Below are 24,902 nucleotides of genomic sequence, written 5' to 3'. Positions count from 1 at the left end.
GATGACTTTTCAGTTATAACCATGTCTCGGAACCATGTACTTAATTTTATAGAAACTTCATCTTTTCAATTAATGATACTTCAAGTGTAACGTGAATCCATTATTCCGGCACATTAGTATGAATATATATATATATATATCATCATATATACTGTGTACGCACTATGTACTCTAATCAATAAGTGATTCGTGATCTACATGTATTGTTAAATAGGTCACAAAATATTTGACTGTTCTCCGGGTTTTCCAAAATTTTAACTGGTTTCTAGACTAATTAACATATATATGCGAAGTTATTTATGATTTAACAATTAGTTCCCTCAATTTGCTTGGTTTAAATCACATGGTAAAATATAATGTTTGCTGTTTGAAAAATATGCATAGTCAGCATTTTCATCGAACAATCAGCTATATACATTGTTGCATGCTAAACAAATTGGATTGACGTATGAGTACCTAGTCCTGTTAGTATTTTGTATAATTATAAGGAACAAGAGAGTTATAATGAATGAGAGATAGTTTTCTTAACCTTCCTATATCTTCAATTTATATTCATGCAGCCGATGAATACTCTTAGTACATCTTGCACTTCGCCCATCCATGACTTTACAACTTTTCCATATAACGGACGTTGCTGTTTACCAGAACCTAATTTATCTCTAACCGTAGATGTACACATGCTACACCGTATTATAATGTGGTATACTGTAAGAACAGAACTCTCAGTGTCAGTCGGGTTTTTATCGGGAAATATACTGAATAGCTTTGTTACGTTACATGTAAGCTTATTGTAATTTTTATTAATAATTATGTTCTAATGTTTCATTGCAAGCACTGTTAGAAACGTATTCTACCTGAAATTACTTATAATGAAGTTTAGTAGGGAATTTATACCTGTAGTATCGTAACATATATAATAATTGATGAATAACAGAACACTATCTTTTGATTGATTTGAATCCATCATTTTAATAATTACATTTCTTCACGTTGTGTGCATAGTAATGTTAAAATGGAACATTTACTTTTAGAATATTTAAGTTTGCACTTAGTAAGACAAACAAAATTGCATTTTTATATCACTAGAACAACAGAGACACATTGTTTACCGCCGTCAAAAACCATGTATTTTTTGTTTGAAAATTCAAATGTATTGAACTTCTTTTATACCAAAGATAGTAGAATCATAAATAGTAAAAGAAACCATCAAATTGGTTTTTAGATTTTTAACCTAATCTTAGATTACAAATTTAAAAACAACATCCTATTACATGTACGAAGGTTTATAGTTACAAATGTCATAATATTCATGCTAAATTGCAAAAGTTTTAAATGTATATAAAAGGTACTTTTTCTAAACTTAATAACCCTTTAAATTATATCTCCAAAATAAATCACTTGGAATATCCCATTTTTCAAGGACGACGGATGATTGATGATGTTCAAAGCCATGAAGTTTGAATTGATGGTTCAATGCCTATAGAAAATATTGATCAGGTATTTTTTCTAGTTCATTTTTAGACGTCTGATGCCTAGTGGATAGTTGAAACGTGGCAATCATACCACATCTTCTTATTTTAAACTGGAGAAAGTTTTAAAAAAAATAGGTATACTTTCTTAAAAAAAAAAGTGTTTTCTGATGAAGCTATGTCCTATGTTTAATTTTTGGTTCATTCCATATTTTGAACTGGAAATTGTCTGTGTCATTTGTTCTCTTGTTGATAGTCTCATAACAACCATACCACATTTACTTATTTTATTAGACTGATGATCGATGGCTTGTTGTTATATGTATAACATTAAGGGGTAATATCAATTGCATTTCAGGTATTCTGATCCCTCTTTCAGATACTTTTTGATTCAATTAATTGCTTCCCGAATTCCTTATACCACACACATGGAAGACCCTGTTTTGGTCGAACGAACTCCAAGTATAGATATGAAGTAAACGTTACTAAAAACATTTAAAACCAACCAAATTGACGATTTGCATTAAAAAAAAAAAACAGATTATCCCGCTCTCTTTGTGCTTCTATTTTTTTCCTCGAATGAAGCAGAAAAATTCTGATTTGAAATTTAAAACCTATAAAAATGTCAACAATGAAAACAAGATAGATAAGTGATTCGCAAAGGAACTGCATATCACACAAATAAGAGGATGTTGTTAAACGATTACCTGCATGACTTAAGAATATTTTGTTTCTGCTTCAGATTCGTCAAGTAGTGATTTCATTGCATTTACAAAACAGTCTGTATGGTATTTACATATGGTTAATTTTACAATATACTTTATAAGTATAAATAAAGGCAACAGTAATATACCGCTGTTCGAAATTCATAAATTGATTGAGAAAAAAAAAACAAATCCGGATTACAAACTAAAACTGAGGGAAATGCATTAAATATAAGAGATTTACGACACAACAGAAACACAACATTAAAATGTAACAAACACAGAAACGAACTATAATATAACAATGGCCATTTTTCTGACTTGGTACAGGACATTTTAAGAAAAAAATGGTGGGTTGAACCTGGTTTTGTGACATGCCAAACCTCCCGCTTTAATGGCAATGTAAAATTTAACATTAAACTGACACCAGATATGTAATAAATATCAAAATTACATAGATATACACGTCTGAATTCTGGTTTAACTGCATGTAAATGTACCTTTCGGAACGAATGATATTGTTTGCATCTTGCCTGGCATTTTTTATTCTTTCAGGAACTTCTTTGGTAGCTATATATATTATAATGTAAGATTAATGTTTGCATGTTATGGTATTCCAGAATATCATTGATAGTCGCATAAATACATTTATGTAACATTGTAAATTAGTTTTGTACAGTTATTTATACGACCAGAACTTAGACATAAAAAGATTATGCTTTTCCTATTAGTAGTCATCTTTATTTTAAAAAAAATAGTCATAACTTTAAAGTTTTAAAACATTTAAAATAATTGCAAAGGAATTTTTAAACAAACATAAAGAATGCTGAACTTGAATCTTTTAAATGACCTTGACACAAATGTACTAATATTGGAATCGATTCAATAAGGCGAATATCTTTAAATGTAAGATTTATTTTTAGATATTTGAATTTGACCAAGTTAATGATTCTATAGAATTCCGAAATGATTTGTATACGTTTATTATTGCGATTTGTCATTTTGGACTAAAATGCGATTTTAAATTTTAGCGATATTGAGAAAAATCCTGTGTAATTCATATGAAAAATTTCAAAATGCGAGTTTAAATTATTGCGATTACAATCCTGTCGCATTTTTCGCAAAAATAAAAACATCGCAATTGTCTACATTGCAAAGATGATGATCAAAATGATTTCGTTACTAAGTTATATGGTCACATTTAAGAATAAGAAACATTTGGTCTACAATAAAATGTGAACATGTGTGCATCATTTAAAACCACATTATTCAATATGCACTCTCATTATTTGAAAATTCATACGTACAACGTATAAAAAACTACAAAACTAAATAATAGAAGTGTCTGACTGCGTGGATGTGTGCAATTTAGTATTTCAAAATGAACAATGTTGACGTATGTAATACCATTTATTTATGTGATATACTAATATTCATTAATTGGAAACATCCAATAATTACATAATTTGCATAATATAGGATGATAAGAAAATTTTACATTTTCAATACTGTTAATGTATTAACTGAAGAAGACCGGTATAATATGTTCTTGTTCGTAAACGAAATCCAGAAAGTGTCTCCTGTAGACAGATAGTGAATTTCCTGTATATATATCGGAATGTCTATATTTTCTGTCAACACGACTCGGTTACATCTCTCATGCTTCCCACTACCATAACGTATGCATACCAATGATTTTGTCAACTTTCGTGTTACATATGTTCCAACATTAAGCGACAAACTTATAGAATATAGACCTGGTTTTCTTACAGAAAATGTATTATTCCGATTGTTAAAATCAACTAATATATTATCCTTAGTTATCCACTTTGCTCCATTTAAAGAGGCGCTTTTATCCTCAAAACGACTGTCATGAAAATCAAGTTCAAAAGTAACACTGCTAAAATGATCCTTCTTATTGTCAGTTAATTGAGATGCATTGCTCAACTGAAAGTCAGTGCTCGACTGAACATTTTTATCATTTTGCAGTATATGTTTATACACAATATACCATATAAATGTAGGTATTGCCAGTGCTGCTACTATCACAACCACTATCGATATTTTGTACAAATGTTTCCGCTTAATACTACGTTTTTCTATCTTCTTTTGACTTTGACCCACTTCGCTTTGAAGTTGTTTGCAATAAATATCTTCGCAATCTCCTGTTAAATCTATGCAGTTGCTAGGTTTAGAATTGCTGTATAGTTTTTCACAATGAATGTTCATGACATTTTCAACTGTATCTTTCGAAGGTTTTTTTTTTGTAAGCTATCATGGTTCTGTTCGGTTTATGACCACCATGATTTTCAATCTGTTGGCAATTGCACTTGTTACCAATGCCGGAAGAACTAAAGTTATCTTCATAACCATTTGTTGATTTTGTTTCATCTTCATTTAACGTTTCATTTTCAATGTAAAACTGCTGACAGTGTTTAGAAACTGTCATGTCGATGTCTTGCCTGTGAATATGACCTTCTAGTGTGCCAGCCATTTGTAGTTCTCTGGATTTAACAATATATTGAAATTATGATTTACCTTTAAAATGTTTATCTTATGTTTCAATGTTAGACTAGTTGTGCACTATTTGAAATTAAATATGTTTAGATCTCCTGAGATCAGGTTAATTTGTCATCTTTATCTTTAGGATCACGCCAATAATGAAAAAAATAAGTAAGTTTTCTTTTAAATAGACAGTGTGGCTTTTCATTTTTTGCTAGGTTTAGAATTGCTGTATAGTTTTTCACAATGAATGTTCATGACATTTTCAACTGTATCTTTCGAAGGTTTTTTTTTTGTAAGCTATCATGGTTCTGTTCGGTTTATGACCACCATGATTTTCAATCTGTTGGCAATTGCACTTGTTACCAATGCCGGAAGAACTAAAGTTATCTTCATAACCATTTGTTGATTTTGTTTCATCTTCATTTAACGTTTCATTTTCAATGTAAAACTGCTGACAGTGTTTAGAAACTGTCATGTCGATGTCTTGCCTGTGAATATGACCTTCTAGTGTGCCAGCCATTTGTAGTTCTCTGGATTTAACAATATATTGAAATTATGATTTACCTTTAAAATGTTTATCTTATGTTTCAATGTTAGACTAGTTGTGCACTATTTGAAATTAAATATGTTTAGATCTCCTGAGATCAGGTTAATTTGTCATCTTTATCTTTAGGATCACGCCAATAATGAAAAAAATAAGTAAGTTTTCTTTTAAATAGACAGTGTGGCTTTTCATTTTATCTTAAAATGGACAAATCCTTATACATAACGAAACGTATTGTTCTTCTTGTGTAAGTAGGCACGTATTACGTCTATATCTCCTAAAAGATTGCATTGTAAAACCGACACTCTTAATAGATTTAGTAGGAAGAAGATACTTATAAAATAATATCCAATTATACTATTGTTAGTTTTAGTGAAAAGGACCAAAGTTCATTAACGAATGACATGCAGTTTTATGATTCACTTCCTGCATTCCCTTGGGCTATTTATCTTGTAGAATACCCTTGTCGAACAGACGTGTCAGGAACTTCTAAAATTAGTTCTTGTCAGGGATAATGCTAAATTTGAACAACCTTCTATTTTGAATATATCGGGATGTTTATACAGTATGCCTTGAATAAATATTTACTCTACACATGCAAATACATTTTGTAGAACTTCCTGGATTGCACATAAGCAAACAGATGCATATAACTGATTATAGTGAAAAGGAATACGTTCGATTATTTTTGTTACTTTTACGGTGACGAAAACATTGAAGCATATTTGATTTTTTCTACGTACAACTGAAACAAGATGAAGGAAAATGAATGTCAAATAATCAAAAGAACAATTGTCCGTGTACCTCGACAAGGTATTCTAATAATATACGGTATGCAAATGCATACCTTATTTGAAGAGGGCTTCAATTTTTCATTTAAAACTTTTCATTTTAAGCAACAACTTTATAACAACACATGCGTATAGAGTATATTCAAGTTTATACGATATTCAGAGATAAACGTACTATTTTCTTAAATGTTAAGAATCATTATTAAACCATTGTGGGTCCCTGAAAATTCATAAGTAAAATCACAAAAATACTGAACTCAGAGTAAAATTCCAAAAGGAAAATTTAAAATCAAATGGCTAAATTAAAAGCTCAAACTCATCAATCGACAAACGATAAAAACTGACTTGGAACAGGCATTTTCTTAGAAAAATGGTGGATTTAACCTGATGTTATAGCCAGTTACACCTCACAATTGTATGACAGTCGCACAGTCTTCAGACATTTACACATTCATATTATCTTAACATAATGTGTACAGTTACACATTCATAAACGAAATAATGCATCAATGCTAAGTATACTGTAAGGAATAATATCATAAATGAATTTAGTAAAAATCCACTCAAAAAGAATGGTCCGTGATACTGTTCATCCACTTCAAATAGATATCCCTATTTTGAGATATTTACCGCGTTTCAAAGCCCTCGCTTTAATATGACTGGTTACTCCAGTTCAAACTTATCCAGAGGCGGATTTAGGGAAGGGGGCAGGGGCGGGCCCCCCTTTTTGGGAAAAAATTTGGTTGCTTATATAGGGAATCATTGAAGCGTGAATGGAGCGGGCCCCCTCTTAGGTCAGTCAGTGGGCCCCCACTTATGTAAATTTCTGGATCCGCCACTATTATCCATCAATAAACAAAACAAAACATCGCCATTAAAAACTAGAGGTACTACAAGCAGTGCGAATAACATTATACCCCGCATATTTCAAAGTCCAAGACCTAATAAGGGAAACCCGTAATATATTTCGAACAATCAATGCATAGTATAACATAGTCAAAGAAAGTTTCATTAAGTAGTACTTATGATCAGGGGCTTAGATGAAAATGATAGACATGTGTAGTTTGGTGTGAAATTCAGAGTGAAAGTCCAAAACATCTCAAAGTTAATCTAAAACATCATTCGGATAAAGAATGAAATAAGAGGTGTTCAATCAAACAAAAGGATAAACGATCGAACAGAATGACTGATTCTCTCATCATTACATACCACACTACAAGAAAAGCGTGGATATAAAAGAAGACTAAATCAGCGATGTTTCACCAAAACTGCTTAAAACAGCGAATTGTTAACTAAAAATAATTTTAACTTAATAGATTAATGAAAAATTGTAAATAAAACAAATGTTAATGTTCAGATTATGGAATTTGAAATAAAAAATAGGCACATCAACGTTTTGGTTTTTTGAATCCATGGATGAAACTAATACAATTTAAGGAAACCTGACCCCACTCTTTGGTCACACATTGCATCTTGAATCTTGAAAAATACAATCAATTTAGTAGTTATTCTTGTAATTCATATGGATTGATGCAAATACTGTACTTTTTATTAGTATTTTGTGGTAAACTATTTACATAATGCATCCTGGTATCTATGATGAGTTTATTTGAAACTGATATATTCAAAGATGACATAATGAAATAATTGAAATATTCCATTTTGATGTTGTATTGATTGTCTGATCGCACTAAGATTTTAATGTTAAAGTCATACATTGTTTTCTTGACGACTTCATAGCATAATTCCTTAATATATAATCTCTGTAATGTATATTGATTTTCGGAGTAGCTGTCTAATGATTTCGCCTCTATCAATTTATATAGAAACATATCTGCATTAGCAATTCAATGCGACATTCGTCCTGAATATGTAGAACAATAATACAAGTTGAGAATAAATCAATCGTCATAGCTTACGGTAGAATTTATGGTTGTGGAGTTACAATGTAAGATTAAACAAAACAATGTAAGATTGAACAAAACAATGTAAAATTGAACAACACAATGTAAGATTAAACAAAGGAACATCGGAAAGCAGTCTTCTTAGTACTATGTAGACACAATAACAATTACCTGGATGTGATATATTGTATCTACTAGACGTACTTTCTATTATAATTTTCTTTTCTTTCAGACTTTGGTCTGAGTAATGTTTTCTATGGTGACTCCTCCTTGGTAACACAGTGTGGTTCACCAGCATACGCAGCACCAGAGATATTCAGTAATCAGAAGTATGGACCAGCAGTGGATATCTGGAGTGTGTATGTATCTTTGCTTCATTTACTTTTTATTGTCTCAATTGTAAAAGAGAAAAGATGAGGGGTACACCATATAACATGCCCCCCTAAAAAAAAGATTTTTGGTCACTGTATTTATTTATTATCTTTCAATTTGCTTCTATCCTTTTTTCTATAATTTATCTATATGCCTTTTAGTGTTGACTTGTTATATGTCTATATGCCTTTAAGTGTTTCTCTGTTATAATGACGTGGCTCTGTACTTATACATCCCTTCATTGTGTTATTGTGCCATGGTAAATGTTTGATTATAAACTTGTTACGTAATTTTATATACCTATCATAAAAATACTGAACTCTGATGAAAAATCAAATTGGAAATGTTTGCTAATCAAATGGCAAAATCAAAAGCTAATACACATCAAACGAATGACAACAACTGTCATACTCCGGACTTGTTACATACTTTTACATATTCATTCAGACAAATAAAAAAATACTATAACTCGGTATTAAGATGATCAACAATGTCAGTACTAAATATATATACTTTAAGACCATCGTGTATTATTTGTGAAGTTTATACGGGATATTTATCACCAAGATATTGGTACCTTCCGATGAAATTTTTAAGAGAAAGGACAAGACGTTCTTTGACATACTCCTGGTTCATTAACTTTCGGCTCAGACACTGGTGACGTTTTACACAGTCTGAGTATGAGCTGCAAGCTCTTGATTACGGAATAGTAAGTGCGCCTTTCAAGTTAACCTTCGATGATAATTGGAATTTTGCCTTTTTTAATGTCATACAGCCATAAAAAGAGGATGGGATTTTGGATGGGTAAAATAAGACATTATCGTGTTAATCTGTGGTTGTTCATCTATTCCATACGGGTAAATGAAACCCAACTCTGGTGCCTTGATCTTGGTATGGTAAGCTGACACGTCCGAACAACATTATTGCATCGTATATTTGTCATGAACGGATTAGTCCAAATAACCACTCTAAGGAATCGTCAGCATGTGAAATCAATAGAAAAATAAATTTAATTTTTTTTTGGAGCACCCCACCATTTGATATGTCTTAGGGAACCAAAAGGTCGGAAGAATCTGTCGGTGCGAGCTGATGTGTCTAAACCTATTTCATATGCCACTGTGTGGTGACAAACAATCTATAAAACCACCTTCAAGAACTACAAAATATTTTGCAATGTTTATATCAGCAAATTACGAATTTTGTTTTCATTTTGGAATGATCGGTTTGTTGCCTTCAATATGTGGGTGAGTCAAAATAGCCATTCACCAAATGCCTGACTGACCACAGGAGTTAAATTACTAAGAATCCACTCTTTCAGTTAGTTTAGCTATTTTTTCCCAGTCAGCTATGCAACACCTCCAAGTTAGCTAACACTTAATCATCGAAATGTCATCAATAGGACGAACAAGCAGTTTTCGTTCAAGATTGTGTTCATAAATCAATATATATTTACACAAAATTTTGGGATGTATAAGTGAATAGCCACGTCTTTTTGTTTAGTGTTTGATAAAAGAAATTTCATTAAAGCAGTCAATTTGTTGATCCGAAATATTTGTCAATACCTCATTATCTTTTATTACGTGACCTGTTTGGAAATCATGTATAGAACAAAATAGACCAATATCATATTCAAATATCAACACGAAGTCTTCAAATCTTTAACATTCTTTTTAATAATAGACCAGAGTAATGAGAAAATTGTCCCAAAATTTCCCTTCACAATATATATCACATAAAAATAAATATACGTGATGAATAACAAATGTCACAAATTTATACAAATCTAGGTCGGTGACATTTTTCCTTGAGAGGTATAACCTTGCAATTGAATACGAAAACTCACATATCCTATCGTATTGAAGGTATACATTCTTGCGCATTGTGGTACATTTTGTATCAGGAAGTGCAGCATGTATAAATAGATCTGAACCAATAGGATCTCTACATTACAGCCTAGTTTCTTGTTATTACGTAATCAAATAGTTTTTACATACATCTTAAAATAGAACTTTTCAGAATTGAACGCACAAGAATGATATTTCATGAATAAAGAAATTTGGCAATATATTTGAAGCATGTACTTATTTTGAGAACCCCTGTTTATATTTTATTTTATTTTAAGTTAAAATTTGAGGTTAATAGAGAGGTCAAAGGTATCAAAGTCTCTTTGGTAACTTGATTGTCGAAAATTAACTGAAAACGCCTGGCAAAAAAGAAATAAGATCAAACAACAAACAACAAACAACAGTATGCAACACACAATATAGAATATTGAAAACTAAGGAACACGAACCCCAACAAAACCAGGAGTGATCTCTGGTACTCTGGAAGTGTAATAAAAAAAAATCAATATTTGAAGACAATTTTTGACCTTATTATTAGAGTTCGACTAAACTGATTTACAATGTATTTCCGTTTGTATACAATTCTTCGTGCCAGTCTGGTATGATACCAATTCACAGGTAATCTTTATTTTTATGGTAATTGTCAAATATCAATAATACAACGTGACAGTTACAAATGTAATTTGAAAAATCGATAAAAGGCCAAGAACCTATTAGTTATTATAATTATCAGTATTGCACTATTTTGACCGTTTTGCACCTTTTATTGGTACCACATCTGAAAATTTGCTGTGCACTTTGACAATAAGAAGTGCATTCAAAAAGCTGCTGTACAAGATAGCTTAACAATTGCTTTAATAGTCAATTGTAAAATAATGCAGTAGTGATAGACGGTTACAGGATCTATTCTAAATTATAAAATGATAGATTGGATCAGAAAGTCTTATCGTTCGAAAATTCATATCCTGGTCGTTGTATGTTTTTTGTGAACTTGATCTGAACTCAGATAGTAATACACAAGCAGAAATAAGCTAATACGGCTTATCATCTGGATAGTAATTAGATTTAAGAACATGTAATATGAGTGCCAGTGAGACTACTCTCCATTCATGTCTAAATATGTAACAGTAAACCATTATTGGTCAAATGACGGTCTTCAACACGGAGCATTGGCCACTTCATCATTGAAGAAAATATCGGTTCCCTGATAAATTTAATAAACATGTCATTCGACTAAAACATATCGAGTACATATGAAGAGTAATGAAAAGCTTTATTGTTCTAAATGTTTTTTTTTTTAGGTTAACTCATTTTGATTTAAATAAAATATCAAAGGATAAAACAAATCGAATGAAATACAATATAAAAGTTTGTTTTATGACGATGCGTTATGATAAACACAATTTTATAATGGGCTACTGAAAGATGTTCGTTGTTTCGCTGCGGTTTGCATGTGTTGTCGATTATCATATTATTTTTGTGTGCATCTCTCTGTGATCAGTGTCTTGCGTGTGTTTGTGGTATTTTTCTGTCACGTAGCGTTGTCATTTTATATAAGCTATATGTTTCAACATTGTAAATTAAGCGGGTGGTTTGGCTAGATATTAAATCAAGTTCAGCCGGCATTTTTTTCTTCAAATGTCCTCGACCAAGTCAGGAATAGGACAGTTGTTATTAAATAGTGTGTGTCTATGTAATTTGGCGTTTGTTTTTTGTTGCATTTTAGTGTTCCTGTTTTTGCTTTGCTTTTCTCCTATAATTGATGTGTTCCCTGCGGTTTTAGTTTGTAGCCCGGATATATTTATCTTTCAATCGATTTTTGACTTTTGAACACCGCTATACTACTGTTGCCGCTATCCATCACACAATTCTTGGCAATAGTACTGCGACATAAGACAGCTGGCTGCTTAAATTTTTTAAAGCAATTGTTTTGGTATGTTTGGTCTTTTTTTCTTTCTCTCTATTTTTCATGCTTTTTAAAAGATGTATTTTAAATAATAAATGTGATTTATATCTGAGTTGTTTACTCCCTGAATAATGCTTTCGTCCTGATATGAGTCTTTGTACATTGCTCTAAACTTTACAAATTAAATGGATTGTTACAGTTTCAAAATGTCAATTTGAATTGACGAGACATTTGTCTACTTTTAAACGATAAGCTTTTAATGAAAATTTCCAGTGGGTGCACAGATAAAGGGCCGGTCACTTGATAAAAAATCACATTTTCAAATTTGAGGCACCTTTAATATATATATTTCAAGAATCATTGTTTCCATTGAATGGACCCCTGGACATGCTGATATACAAGGTAATGAACTAGCAGACCAACTAGATAAAAAAGCAGCACAGGAGGCAGAAAAAAAAAAGCATTCCAATTTTTACAAAACAAGAGATAAAAAATGGAACAAAAGACAGTGTAATGTTAAAATGGCAAAACCAATGGGACACCATTGATAAAGGAAGAAGATATTATTCCTTTCAACAAAATGTAAAAATTACACTTCCAAAAGACAAACCGTCAACTGAAATATATCGGATAGCTACTAGTTTAAGAACAGGATATTGTAATTTAAACTCGTACAAATCAATGATATGCCCAGCACTCATCGACAAATGCAGCTGTGGACAAATAGAAAAAGTTGACCATTATCTACTGTATTGTGAGAATTATGATAAAGCTAGAGAGAAACTCCGCTCTGCACTCTACTTCATAACATCAAAACTAACAATTGAATCAGAAATATTATTAGCAACAACAGAAAATGAAAATTACAAACATCACATAGAAGATATTCAACATTTGTTAGGGGTCTTTATTAAAGATACTGGAAGGTTCACAAAATAAATTGTTAAGGTTTTATAAGGGTTAATTGGTTATTCATTTATTCTATTTTTTAATTTTAATTCATTTTTTTTTTAATTTTAATTAATTATTTATTTATTTATTTTTCTCTGCAGTGCCACATAAATACAAAGGTACTAATGAGTTGTATACAATAGCGACATAAAATTACCAGAGTGATCGAAAATACAAAGAGATTAGAGTGTCAAGTTGACACTTCTAAAGACTAAAGACTACCAAAGCATAAAAAGTAACCAACAAAAAAACGAACGAAATTAATCAAGAATTTACAAAACACAACATAGAAAAATAATTAATCGGCAATACGAACCCTAAAATAAATCAGGGAGTGTCTCAGGTGCTCCAAAAGGGTACAATATTGCTTTTTCATTAATATTTTCGGATCATTTTTGAACTTAAAACATAAAAGTCGTCTTAATTGATTAACAGTATATATTTCCGTGTGTATACCATTCTATGTGCCGGTGGAATATGTAACCAAGTTACGGCAATTTATACTAATATGGTCAGTATAAAATATCATCAACACGCAGCTGTAATACTTCATTAAAAAAAATCGACAAAAGGTCAAGAGCGTACAAGTATTATTTAATTATCGTAAATGAAAAATGTCCGTTTAACACCTACTAATACTGGCTATTGGTATTATTGGTAACATATATAAAAATGTATATGCACTTTAGCAAAACCCATTGTATTGGCAATGAAGTTCAGAATTGCATGTAAAAACCTGCCCTACAAGATAACTTAACAATTGCAATCTGGATCTTATTGTAAATGCAGTAGTAATGGACGACAATAGGATGTGTTTGGAATAGGACATACAAGCTAAGAAAATAATGTAAAAAAGAAAGTCTGACCTACAAAACGGAACAATATCTTAACATCCTGTTCGTGATATTTTTAAAAATTTGAACTGAACTCAGTTAATATCACAACGACTTAAAACAGAAAGCTTTCAACACAGTCTATCTTCTGTATAGTAATGCTTTACTCCTATCGTTCTTCGGCGAAGGACATTAAGAGATCCTAATAAAATAAACGAAAATATCATTCGACTCGAAATAAAACGTTTGGCAGTATTTTCTACATTTTAAAATGCCTGTACCAAGTCAGGAATATGACAGTTGTTGTTCATTCGTTTGATGTGTTTTGTCCTTTTGCCTTTGATTAGGGACTTTCCGTTTTGAATTTTCCTCGGGGTTCAGTATTTTTGTGATTTTACTTTTTATTTGAAGAATTACGTGTAAAACTTGATACTGTAGGGTTCCTTACAGACACTACGCAAATGTTGACCTGTAAGATAAGTTAGCTCATTTGTTGTGATGTGGCATTTTCGTTTCATTGACGAAATATGATTTTAATCCGAATTTTACGTTATTTTAGTTATATTAAAACAAATCTTAAAGATCAAAAATGAAATTTCATCTAGTATGCCTAATACTAAGAGTAATTCTAAATATTGTTTTGGGTCTTTTGAAGTTAACCTAATCCTGTTCATTAGAATTTAAATTCAAAATTCAAAAACGATTTAAATGAGATGCTGTAATAGAATTATTGTAGATTTTATAATAATGCTTTGAATTGACTGTTCTGATAATCACATTTTCCAAATGAGATTTTTGAACATTTTCGGCAACCAAACTGCAACAAAAGAGCGATGGCTGGCTGCTTTAATGCTTAAAAGCAGCTTTAAAAAAATATCCTTTCATTTGTAATGCCTCTTTTTTTTTTTTTTTTAAAGAATTGTTCAACAATGCTTAAAGCGACTTATATCACGGTTAAGGGGACTAAATCAATTCTTTATTTAATATAGAATTTCGCTATATTTTTCTATAAATGAACTTTATCTTACACTTAATAGAAAAATTAAATAAAAAAATGGGGTCACCGTTCATTTACGCTCACAATCTGCCATCGAAAGAAGCATTCATTTTTGTTAATGTCCTTTTTAGCTCACCTGACCTGAAAGGTCAAGTGAGCTTTTCTCATCACTTGGCGTCCGTCGTCCGGCGTCCGGCGTCCGTCGTCCGTCGTCTGTAAACTTTTACAAAAATCTTCTCCTCTGAAACTTTAGGGCCAAACTTAACCAAACTTGGCCACAATCATCCTTGGGGTATTTAGTTTTAAAAATGTGTCCGGTGACCTGGCCATCAAACCAAGATGGCCGCCATGGCTAAAAATAGAACACAGGGGTAAAATGTATATTTTGGCTTATATCTTTGAAACCAAAGCATTTAGAGCAAATCTGACAAGTGGTAAAATTGTTGATCAGGTCAAGACCTATCTGCCCTGAAATTTTCAGACGATTCGGACAACCTGTTGATGGGTTGCTGCCCCTGAATTGGTAATTTTAAGTAAATTTTGCAGCTTTTGGTTATTATTTTGAATACTATTATAGAGAGAGATAAACTGTAAACAGCAATAATGTTCAGCCAAGTAAGAACTACAAATAAGTCAACATGACCAAAATTGTCAGTCAACCTCTTAAGGAGTTATTATTGTCCTTTATAGTCAATTTTTAACAACTTTTCGTCATTTTTTGTAACTTGTACAAAAATCTTCTTCTCTGAAACTACTTAACCAAATTTAACTAAACTTGGCCACAATCATCATTGTGGTATATAGTGTAACAAATGTGTCCGATGACCCTGCCTTCCAAACAAAATGGCCGACATGGCTAAAATTAGAACATAGTGGTAAAATGCTGTTTTTGCTATATATCTTTACAACTAAGACATTTAGAACAAATCTTTCAAGATTTAAATGTCCATCAGAATAAGAAATATCCCCTCACAAATTTTCAGATGAATCCCACAACCCGTTGTTGGGTTGCTGCCCTAAAATTGGTAATTTAAAGGAAATTTTTCAGTTTTTGGTTATTATCGTGAATACCATTATATTTAGAGATAAACTGTAAACAGCAATAATGTTCAGCAAAGTAAGATCTACAAATAAGTCAACATGACCAAAATTGTCAGAGGAACCCTTAAGGAGTAATTGCCCTTTATAGTCAATTTTTAACAACTTTTCGTCTTTTTGTAACTTGTACAAAAGTCTTCTTTTCTAAAACTAGGCCAAATTAAACCAAACTTGGCCACAATCATTACTAGGGTATCTATTTAAAAAAGGTGTCTAATGACCCCGCCTACCAACCAAGATGGCCGACATCAGTAACTACAGTAGCAGGTAAGCGACACAGGCCCTTGAGAGCCTCTAGTTTCTGATGAACAAATAGGAGAAATAGAGGTAAGATCGAAATAAAAAAAGAACTAAATTACAGAAATCGCTTAGATTTTACAATTATTTAGTTTATGTACAGCTTATTCGAAAACAACAATAAAAAATATAGGTCACCGATGAGTTAAAAAAGATATTTCAATTTTAATGCCAAAAAATGGCATTTTTGCACCATAGGGAGATAATTTGGAGATTTTTCAATGATATCTACATTTTAAAAGTCACCTGGGGCCAAAGATTTTTGTACCATAAGATAAAGTAACAACTACTAAAGGTAATGAATACAATTTATAATGAAAAATAAATATTTAATTTTTTTCTGAAAATTTTATACCCGCGAGCCTCCTTAATATCTCTGAACACTGATTTGGGGTTCAAATTTATTCACAATTTAAGATTTGCTTATTCGATGGCCTGTTTTAAATTTAATCTGCTTCAAATTATCGAAGCATGAATCTACTGAAAATCGTCAGCTTAAATTCATGTTTAGCATTCGTTTATTCCAGTGTACATGTAAGGGACTTGTAACTTGATCGTAAATCACGTGTTAAAATGTCAAGTATCATTTTGTATACTTTTTATATTTACTCGACCAAAGTACATTTTGGGAAATAGTTGACTAACATGTGCAATTTACACTTGTTTACACCACAACGGAAGTACAGCGGAAACAGATATAGATACGTTTGTACTATAAATGATATAGTCATGACATACTATATCTACTATGTCCTTGTTTTAGCATTCACCCACGTACTAAAAAACAATTAAACATCTGATTTTATTACACAATTAGAATCCCGGGTACTTTTTCGTGAACTTGATCGCCAAACATAGGTAAAAACGTGTTTGGTTTAATCTTTAAGTTTCTAACTTCATTTCTAAATCATATCAACTACATTTTACATGTATCGGTAGAATAGCAAAATATAAATATAAAATACCCGGTAATAAAATGGATACTGTAGAACGGGATAACCAAGGTGAAAGGCTGGAAATTTCGACTATCACTAGAAAATGTTTTAAATGTTCCTGAGGATAGGGACAGACATTTATAACTTTTGGACCTTCCAGAGAGCTGTTGAAAGAGTTATATAACACAAAGAGAATGCGATTCTCTTCTTACGTTAGGGTTCCGATTCTGATCAGACGTGGCTGATTACTAGCATGTATATGCATTCGGCCAACCCAAACAGTTCCACCGAGGAATTACGACTTTTATTTGTAGTTGATATTTTTTGCATAGGTTGTGGTGTTGAAAGAACGAATTAATTAACGATGAACAAAGTCTATTTTTGTTTACAGCCTTTGAAACATCTTTGTCCTATTCAAATATATGCCAACACGTAATGAAAATAAATTGAATAAAATTGTTTTTTATTTGTTAAAAACGCATTAGATAACAATATATAAAACATACCAACAGAAATAACATAATAAAATACAATAAAAAAAATAATATAACATAGTAACATAAAATACAAAACATTACAACATCAACATCAACAAAATTATTTTCTGTCGGTTTAAGAGGACTACAGTTGCATGTACATAAAATACACAATTGAGACATTGTCTAGAAAACTAGTAGCATGTGACAAACTATTCAAACATTAGTTCACACCTTACAAATATATATGTAAGTGTTAAAAATTAAATGTTTAATAAGAAGATACTTAAAACTAAAGAAAACAAATAATGCGCATAAAAAAATATAAGGGCTTATGCGGTATGATTTACTTTTATACGAATCATTTAGAAGTATACCTTACTTGGGTCCTATGAAATTAAATCTTTTACAATTATGGTACGTATTAGATTTTGTTAACAGTGATTTTATTGGATTTAAGTGCATTTAGATTATAGTCCACAGACATGTGATCATTTCCGTAATTAAGCGTGTAATATGTATTGTAAAGTTACACTGTACATTATGTTAAGTTAGTAGAGGCGTCCGAATTAGCGATTTAAGCTGTTGGAAGCAATGCTAGTATTTTGGTTTCGGACATAACATAGAACAAGAAGGATTTTAACAACTATTAGTGTAATTATTAAAGCAATCAAGTGTTATAAATCGTATACAACAAAAGTGAAAACCGTCAAAACTAATCCTGACTTTCATTGTTATACAAGAAAAACTATTATATCAAAATTTGACGAGTATTTTGTCAAGCTATATCAAATTCGGTTCGCACGGAGCGCCATAAACTGACATGAGTCAACCACTGAAGGACTGTAGCTCTTGATCCTTTATACGTACAAATCAACAATATCGAGTTTGGCTTACATCTGGTCATCAGTAACATCATATTAGAATTTGGAAATTTTGGTATGAATGGTTCTCGAATTATTCAACTGAAGCAAAAGGCCACCGCTCTCCTGTCATTCTACCCCAAAGTTATTTTTTTGGTCTCAGAACCTAGCTAAAATCAATTAATCTCTAACGTTTTAAGCTGAAAACATTTGACCGAGTCTTTTCCCCAAGAATCAGGTTTGCTTCTTGTATATCATAATTCAAAAAATAGAAATAACTTGATATGCATTTATTCTTAACTTTTTCAGCACTGTAATTAAGTTTAAATCAATGTAACTTTGTTTATGTTTACAGTGGAGTTTGTCTATATGCTATGCTGGTAGGAGCCTTGCCATTTATTCCTGATTCACCGAACAATCTATCTCAGCTCCATAGCTTACTATTGAAAGGTTGTGAGATACCAGACGGGTTATCACAAGGTATAATAATTATATATATATTTAATTAAATATAACGAGTTAATCCTTTTTCTTCTATTGGGTAGACTTTAATTAAAGTGAAACCTAATATTGTAAATTATATCTTAAGATTTGTAATGGCATACTGCTCGAATCAATGAAGTGGTCAAATTTGTTTAATAGACCATCATCAAAACATAGACACGAGACACAGGAAGGACAAAACGTGCATATGTACCTTATTTTCCTTTTTACTGGACTAGAAACATAACGAGATATTGTCCTGTCGACGACGAAAAGCTGTCTGAATATTAATTCTATTCTGAGTTTATGTTTCCAAAAAGTGCTTCGTGCAATGTGAGTAAATTGTAAATGCTATTATTTGCATTGAATATATTATACAAAGCATGAACTAACGTTAATCTTTGACTACCTCTGGACACGACTGATTTCTTTTATTGAGATTATATAGGATTTTAATGTTAATAAACTATACCAGTATGTGATAAAAGAACAATTGTGGTATTTAAATCAAACATATTCAAACTTTAAATTATTAGCATGAAATGATAATGCATTATTCCTACATTTAGTCTATTATAATAGACCCGAGCTCCCGTCATCCATGTAAATATTCATCTAGTATGTACAATACATCTGCAACGTGACTTTGACATTCGAGACCTGTTGAGTATGGAATCGTAGATAATATTGAATATTAATTGATCTTTATGGAAATTAAATCATTGCTGGACAAATATGTTTTAATTATTCTGATAACCCTTTGACAGGCTAAGTAGTAATGTTGAAGTTATTTATCATTGTGGACAGGTGAAACATTAGAAAATATTTAATACTATACTGTTAATTTTACTGGATTATTTTATATTTTATAAAGTTACGTGGACTACTTTTGCATTTGTTTTGGTATGATTTTGTGATTGTTTTATGAATTGTGTTCTTTACTTCAGAATGTGCCGATATTCTAACGCGAATGCTCACAGCAGACGACCGGAAGCGGATAAAAATGGACGCACTCATGATACATCCTTGGTTATTGGACAGTCACGATCTTCCGGTGCAAAAATATCCAACTGTTTCACAACTTGGACCATTGGTACCTCAGAGTGCTGTCATGAATTACATGACAAAAATGTTCAATTTCCACGAAAGTGATATTATTTTTTCGCTTCATGAAAGGAAAGTGAATTCTGTTGCCGCAACCTATCATCTTATTCACAAACGCTTTGAAGCAGGACTCCATTTGATTGGACTAGGAATGGATCCTTCTTTTCCTCAAAGGAAAAGTCATACTTTTACGTCATTTCCGTTATCATTTCCAGGTCAGGAGACATCGATTCCTAGATCTAATGGATACGTTAAAGAAACTGTTGACAAAGGTTTGTCAAATCAGGGGTTTCAACCCTCATCGTATAAAAACTACCTGCAGTTTTTAAAAGATGCAAAAACTAAACCTTTGATACTTTCAAAACAAGGAGAAAATGTTATTTTAAGAAAGAAAGGACCAAGAATGGCTGTGTCACAACAATATAAAACAAATTCAAACAAAAGTTCGGATCAAAAACATCCAGCTAAGGATTTCATGTTATCTTGCCAACCTAAACAAGCTGTATATGAATGGTCAGCAGACGGCGTTGTCAGCTATGACACACCAGAAGTACCCAAAAATATTCCTATTATTAAGAAAAATATTTATGAACGATTTCAACATGTAAATGGACAATCGGCGAGTACAAATATTGATACACCTCCACCCCCTCCAAACACATCACTTGGCGGAAGAGCCAAAACTGAAATAGAACTAAACAATGTTTTGCAAGAAAGGGAAATGACTGTCCCTAAAACCTCGCCTGCGGGTCCCCGTCCAGGATCTGTGAAAACACCATATAGATACTCATTACGTACACTAACAGAACCACAGTCACACGAGGAGTTAGAACAAGCATCAAGTTTCCTGAGTGATCCATACCCGGAGGAGTTATGGGGTATGACAGGGAAAAGTCGGCAGAGATTAGTACGTGGTGCAGCACTGACATTATCTAGAACCAAAACAATCTACGCAAACTCAATTTCCTCACAGAAAATGCTCACTCCTAGAGATGCAATGACGACATTAGATGACATTAAATATGCAAAAATTGTTGGCAGAGGTACACACCTTTATTAATACTTATATGCGAAATATAAAGTGCAATCTGATAACTGCAAGTACTTCAAAGCTCATTTTGCGAGTTCCAAGATGAATGTGTGTGTTTCATAAAATAAACGAAATTCCCTGGCTATGTTAAGGTAAATGAGGGTTTCTAAACAAAACCAATCACTGTATAAATTAAATGAACAGTTTCAACTTCCAGTGAAAAATGTTACATGCAAAACATATTATGAACAATAATTTGTATCTGATTGACACGCTATATTGGTTTTGTTGTTGTTTTTCGCACAAATACGTGTAACACAAGGTAACAGTCCATGGGAGTAGTACAAGTGATTAAAAAATATTGTTAAAATGTGGATAAGGAGCTATCACATTGATCGTTTCGGAACAATTAGAATTTTTTACATACCTTTACATATCAAGTAAAAAAACTTAATTATTTTTAACAGAAGAAACACAACGAATTTGAACAAATTACGATACATTAGAAACTGACTTCTTAATAATAAGTGATATATTCGCAATTCAAATAAAATGTACCATAATAATTGTAAAGCGTCCTTCAAAATAAAGAAGAAAAAAAAATAAAGAAAGAAATGACATCAAAACAACATGTGAAAGAATTAAGCTATAACTGTAGTGCAAACAGATCTACAAAGCAAGCAAAGTTTATATTGTATATGAATAGCTTACAATAGTTTGTCAAATATTTACCATTTATTCATGTGTGTTTTATATTATTTCAGGGAGGGTTTTGCTTGACAAATCGACTACGAAAATGTTGAGTAGTGGTATCTCAGATTACACGAAACCAAAAACAGCAGGTCTGGTTCGACAGAGACTTCCGGAGGTGCCTTCCTCTGCATTATCACGTGCTAAATCGGATCTGGGTATCTATGGACACAATAACAATTCTAAGACATCACCAGAACCATCAGAATATGTCCATAATGAGAAATCTCCTTCACCAGTAGAATTTATTATTGCAGAGGATGAAGCACCCATGATGCGCATACGAATCACAACGTGTGCTAAGTCATAATTGCAGGCACAGTGTTTCTTTTGTATCATATTCTTTCATATTTAAAACAAGAAATGAAGCTTGTCTTATACATGTAAAACCTTAAATTCATCTATGAGCTAGTTTCTTTCTTAAAATAGTTATACACTGATCGGTTCTAAATTATAATTTTTATGACATGGGCAGTTTTCAATTTGACGAGTACTAAAATATATATTTCGTTATCTATTTTTAAAGTGTAATGTGACTTGCGGGCGTGTCATGTGATCATGGGGCAGCCGATAATTTGAATCTTTATCATTTTATGTACGTGATACTTCAATAATGAAGTTTAATAAAAAAAAAAAAAACTAGTCGTGCATTGTCATAATTTAAGGTTATAAGTAGAACATGATCATGCTGAATTTCTAATTTGATGTAATTTATTTCTACACGTTCCGTTTGCTCTGTTGTGATGATCAAAGTGTCAATTAATAGTGTTTAATAATATTTCATAGTAATAACATGTTATCGATAGATTTCACAACATTAGCTATCTATGATGAAATTTACCGCTCAAAATTACACAAATGTCCCCTTAAGGAGGACTTAATCTTAATTTTAATTGATTCTTTTTTGGTATGATCTTACCTAAATTATACAGATGCAAAAGGTCTATATTACTTGTACATTATAATAAAACAAGATTAAAAGAATTGTTGCCTTATAATAGTGTTACGTCGTCTTTGTATTTTTTCGATTTGAATTATTTTTCTAATGATTGTTTACAGATCACATTTCTGTTTTTATAAAAATCATAAACCTCTACATTACAAGTTTTTGATATACATGTATATAAATGAAATTGAATCATGTGTGACATATGAATATCGCATTGTCAATAAACATTGTGTATATTTTGTAATTCAACTTTTAAAAACATAAATTTTTTTAAATGTCCCTTGTGTCTGTGTTCCGGGAATTTCCCAATGAATTAATATACACGCTAACTATTTATTAAGTATTATTCATCTAACATTTAAGATATATAATGCAGGGGAATACCATAAATATAAAAGCTGATAAGTATTCATCACATTCGAACACAAATTTATTCATTATCCTTTCAAAACGTCATTCTCTTTACAACATGTATTTAGAAACCACTGTTACCAGAACCCGCATTCAAATCAATACAAGGTTACATCTATCATTTCGGATATTGCAAGGCACAGACTTTTCAAACCAGCACATTGGAAAAATCAAAAAGATCTCCTTTACCAACAAAGGTCTCGATGCCTTCAACGTAGGCAATATTCTTTATCTTGAATCAGTTCAATCGAAAATTCAATCCTTTTTAAAAGATCAGTTTGTACCTATCATGTCATACCTATATCAAACCATTTGCAACTAACATTTTCAATTACAAACACATGTTGTAGGATCTCATTATTGACGATTAAAAGTTTGAACTACTTAATTGCATTTGTACTAGTTTCCCATTCATATATAATAAGGCTGTCCATGTTTTTACTGATTCCCTCAACATTGTCAACAACACTTCATGCGCAATGTGTTTTCCAAATATGGTCTGAAATATGGAAATGCTTAATCGATCAATTGGAAAACTTCAAAATACTGATTGCTTCAGTCACAGATAATGCTGGGCAATGGGTTAAAGGCGAGAAATGATACATAGATACTCTTTGAAATGAATTAAGGCAGTGAGGTCGTAAATACAAATCATAATTAAGAAAATGATTGCGTCTAGATCTATCAACACCCATGTTACAACAATCTTTAAAGACCCAAATGTTGACAAAGACGTATTCTATATCCATGACAAATATTATGTTGTCCCTGCAAAAAAAGCCCAAAAATAACATCATGTTTGTGTGTAAATCACATTTTATATACTGCTTGGTATACAATAAACTCATCATAGATACCAGGACTTAATTTTGTATATACGCAAGACGCGCGTTTCGTCTACAAAAGACTCATCAGTGACGCTCGAATCCAAAAAAGTATAAAAGGCCAAATAAAGTACGAAGTTGAAGAGCATTAAGGACCAAAATTCCTGAAAGTTTTGCCAAATACAGCTAAGGTAATCTATGTCTGAGGTAGAAAAGCTTTAGTATTTCAAAAATTCAAAATTTTGTAAACAGTTTTAAAATTTATAAATATAACCATATCAATGATAAATCATGACAGCAAATTTGGTATTGACAATTCATTTGGAAACTCAACATCTACCCTTATGACACTTACTAAAGGAGACATTCAGGATAATCATAGGTATGTTCTATGTTCCTTTGAAATTTCAACAGAAGATGAAGAACTGTTTAAGTCTGCAGCTGAAATCCCAATCAAGCAGAATTATCCCAAATTTTCATTCATCCCGGTTGACATTAGAACCTATCTGAAAGGCAAAAAATATTTGTTCATTGGCGTTCAGAAATACGCCTATCAATCTGAATAGGAATACTTCCTGTTATATGTAGAGAAGTCTTAGAGACAAGAATCCCTATATATATATATACTATTCCTTTAGTGAGTATAGCTTTAATATCTGTTACCGAAATACTTATTGTAACTGTTCGAATTGGTGATGTCAATTGAAAAACAGTTGCGTAATTACCGGTAATATATTTATGTTCACAATCACTCCCCAGTCAAACAAAAATATTAACTTATGTACAGGTGATATCCATACCAGTCATACCAAAGTCGAAGGTATGCATGTTCCTGTAAAAGTCTCAAAGCTCATACGTCGAC

General features: G+C 31.6%; 1 protein-coding gene across 1 annotated transcript in view; it reads left to right on the top strand.

Moving 5' to 3' along the window:
- Nucleotides 1–23,084, top strand: part of LOC139493386 (serine/threonine-protein kinase MARK2-like) — a 98,649-nt gene extending 75,565 nt beyond the window's left edge. The window contains exons 5-8 of the mRNA XM_071281755.1: nucleotides 8,150–8,276; nucleotides 18,845–18,969; nucleotides 19,920–21,119; nucleotides 21,871–23,084. Coding sequence (XP_071137856.1) covers nucleotides 8,150–8,276; nucleotides 18,845–18,969; nucleotides 19,920–21,119; nucleotides 21,871–22,166 — 1,748 coding nt within the window. The 3' untranslated portion in view covers nucleotides 22,167–23,084. The remainder of the gene's footprint in view (nucleotides 1–8,149; nucleotides 8,277–18,844; nucleotides 18,970–19,919; nucleotides 21,120–21,870) is intronic.
- The last annotated feature ends 1,818 nt before the right edge of the window (nucleotides 23,085–24,902 follow it).

Source organism: Mytilus edulis, chromosome 10 (assembly GCF_963676685.1).
Source record: "Mytilus edulis chromosome 10, xbMytEdul2.2, whole genome shotgun sequence".
Classification (NCBI taxonomy): Eukaryota; Metazoa; Mollusca; class Bivalvia; order Mytilida; family Mytilidae; genus Mytilus; species Mytilus edulis.
The sequence above is the reverse complement of the archived record's forward strand: the minus strand, read 5'-3'. Positions and strand labels throughout refer to the sequence as shown.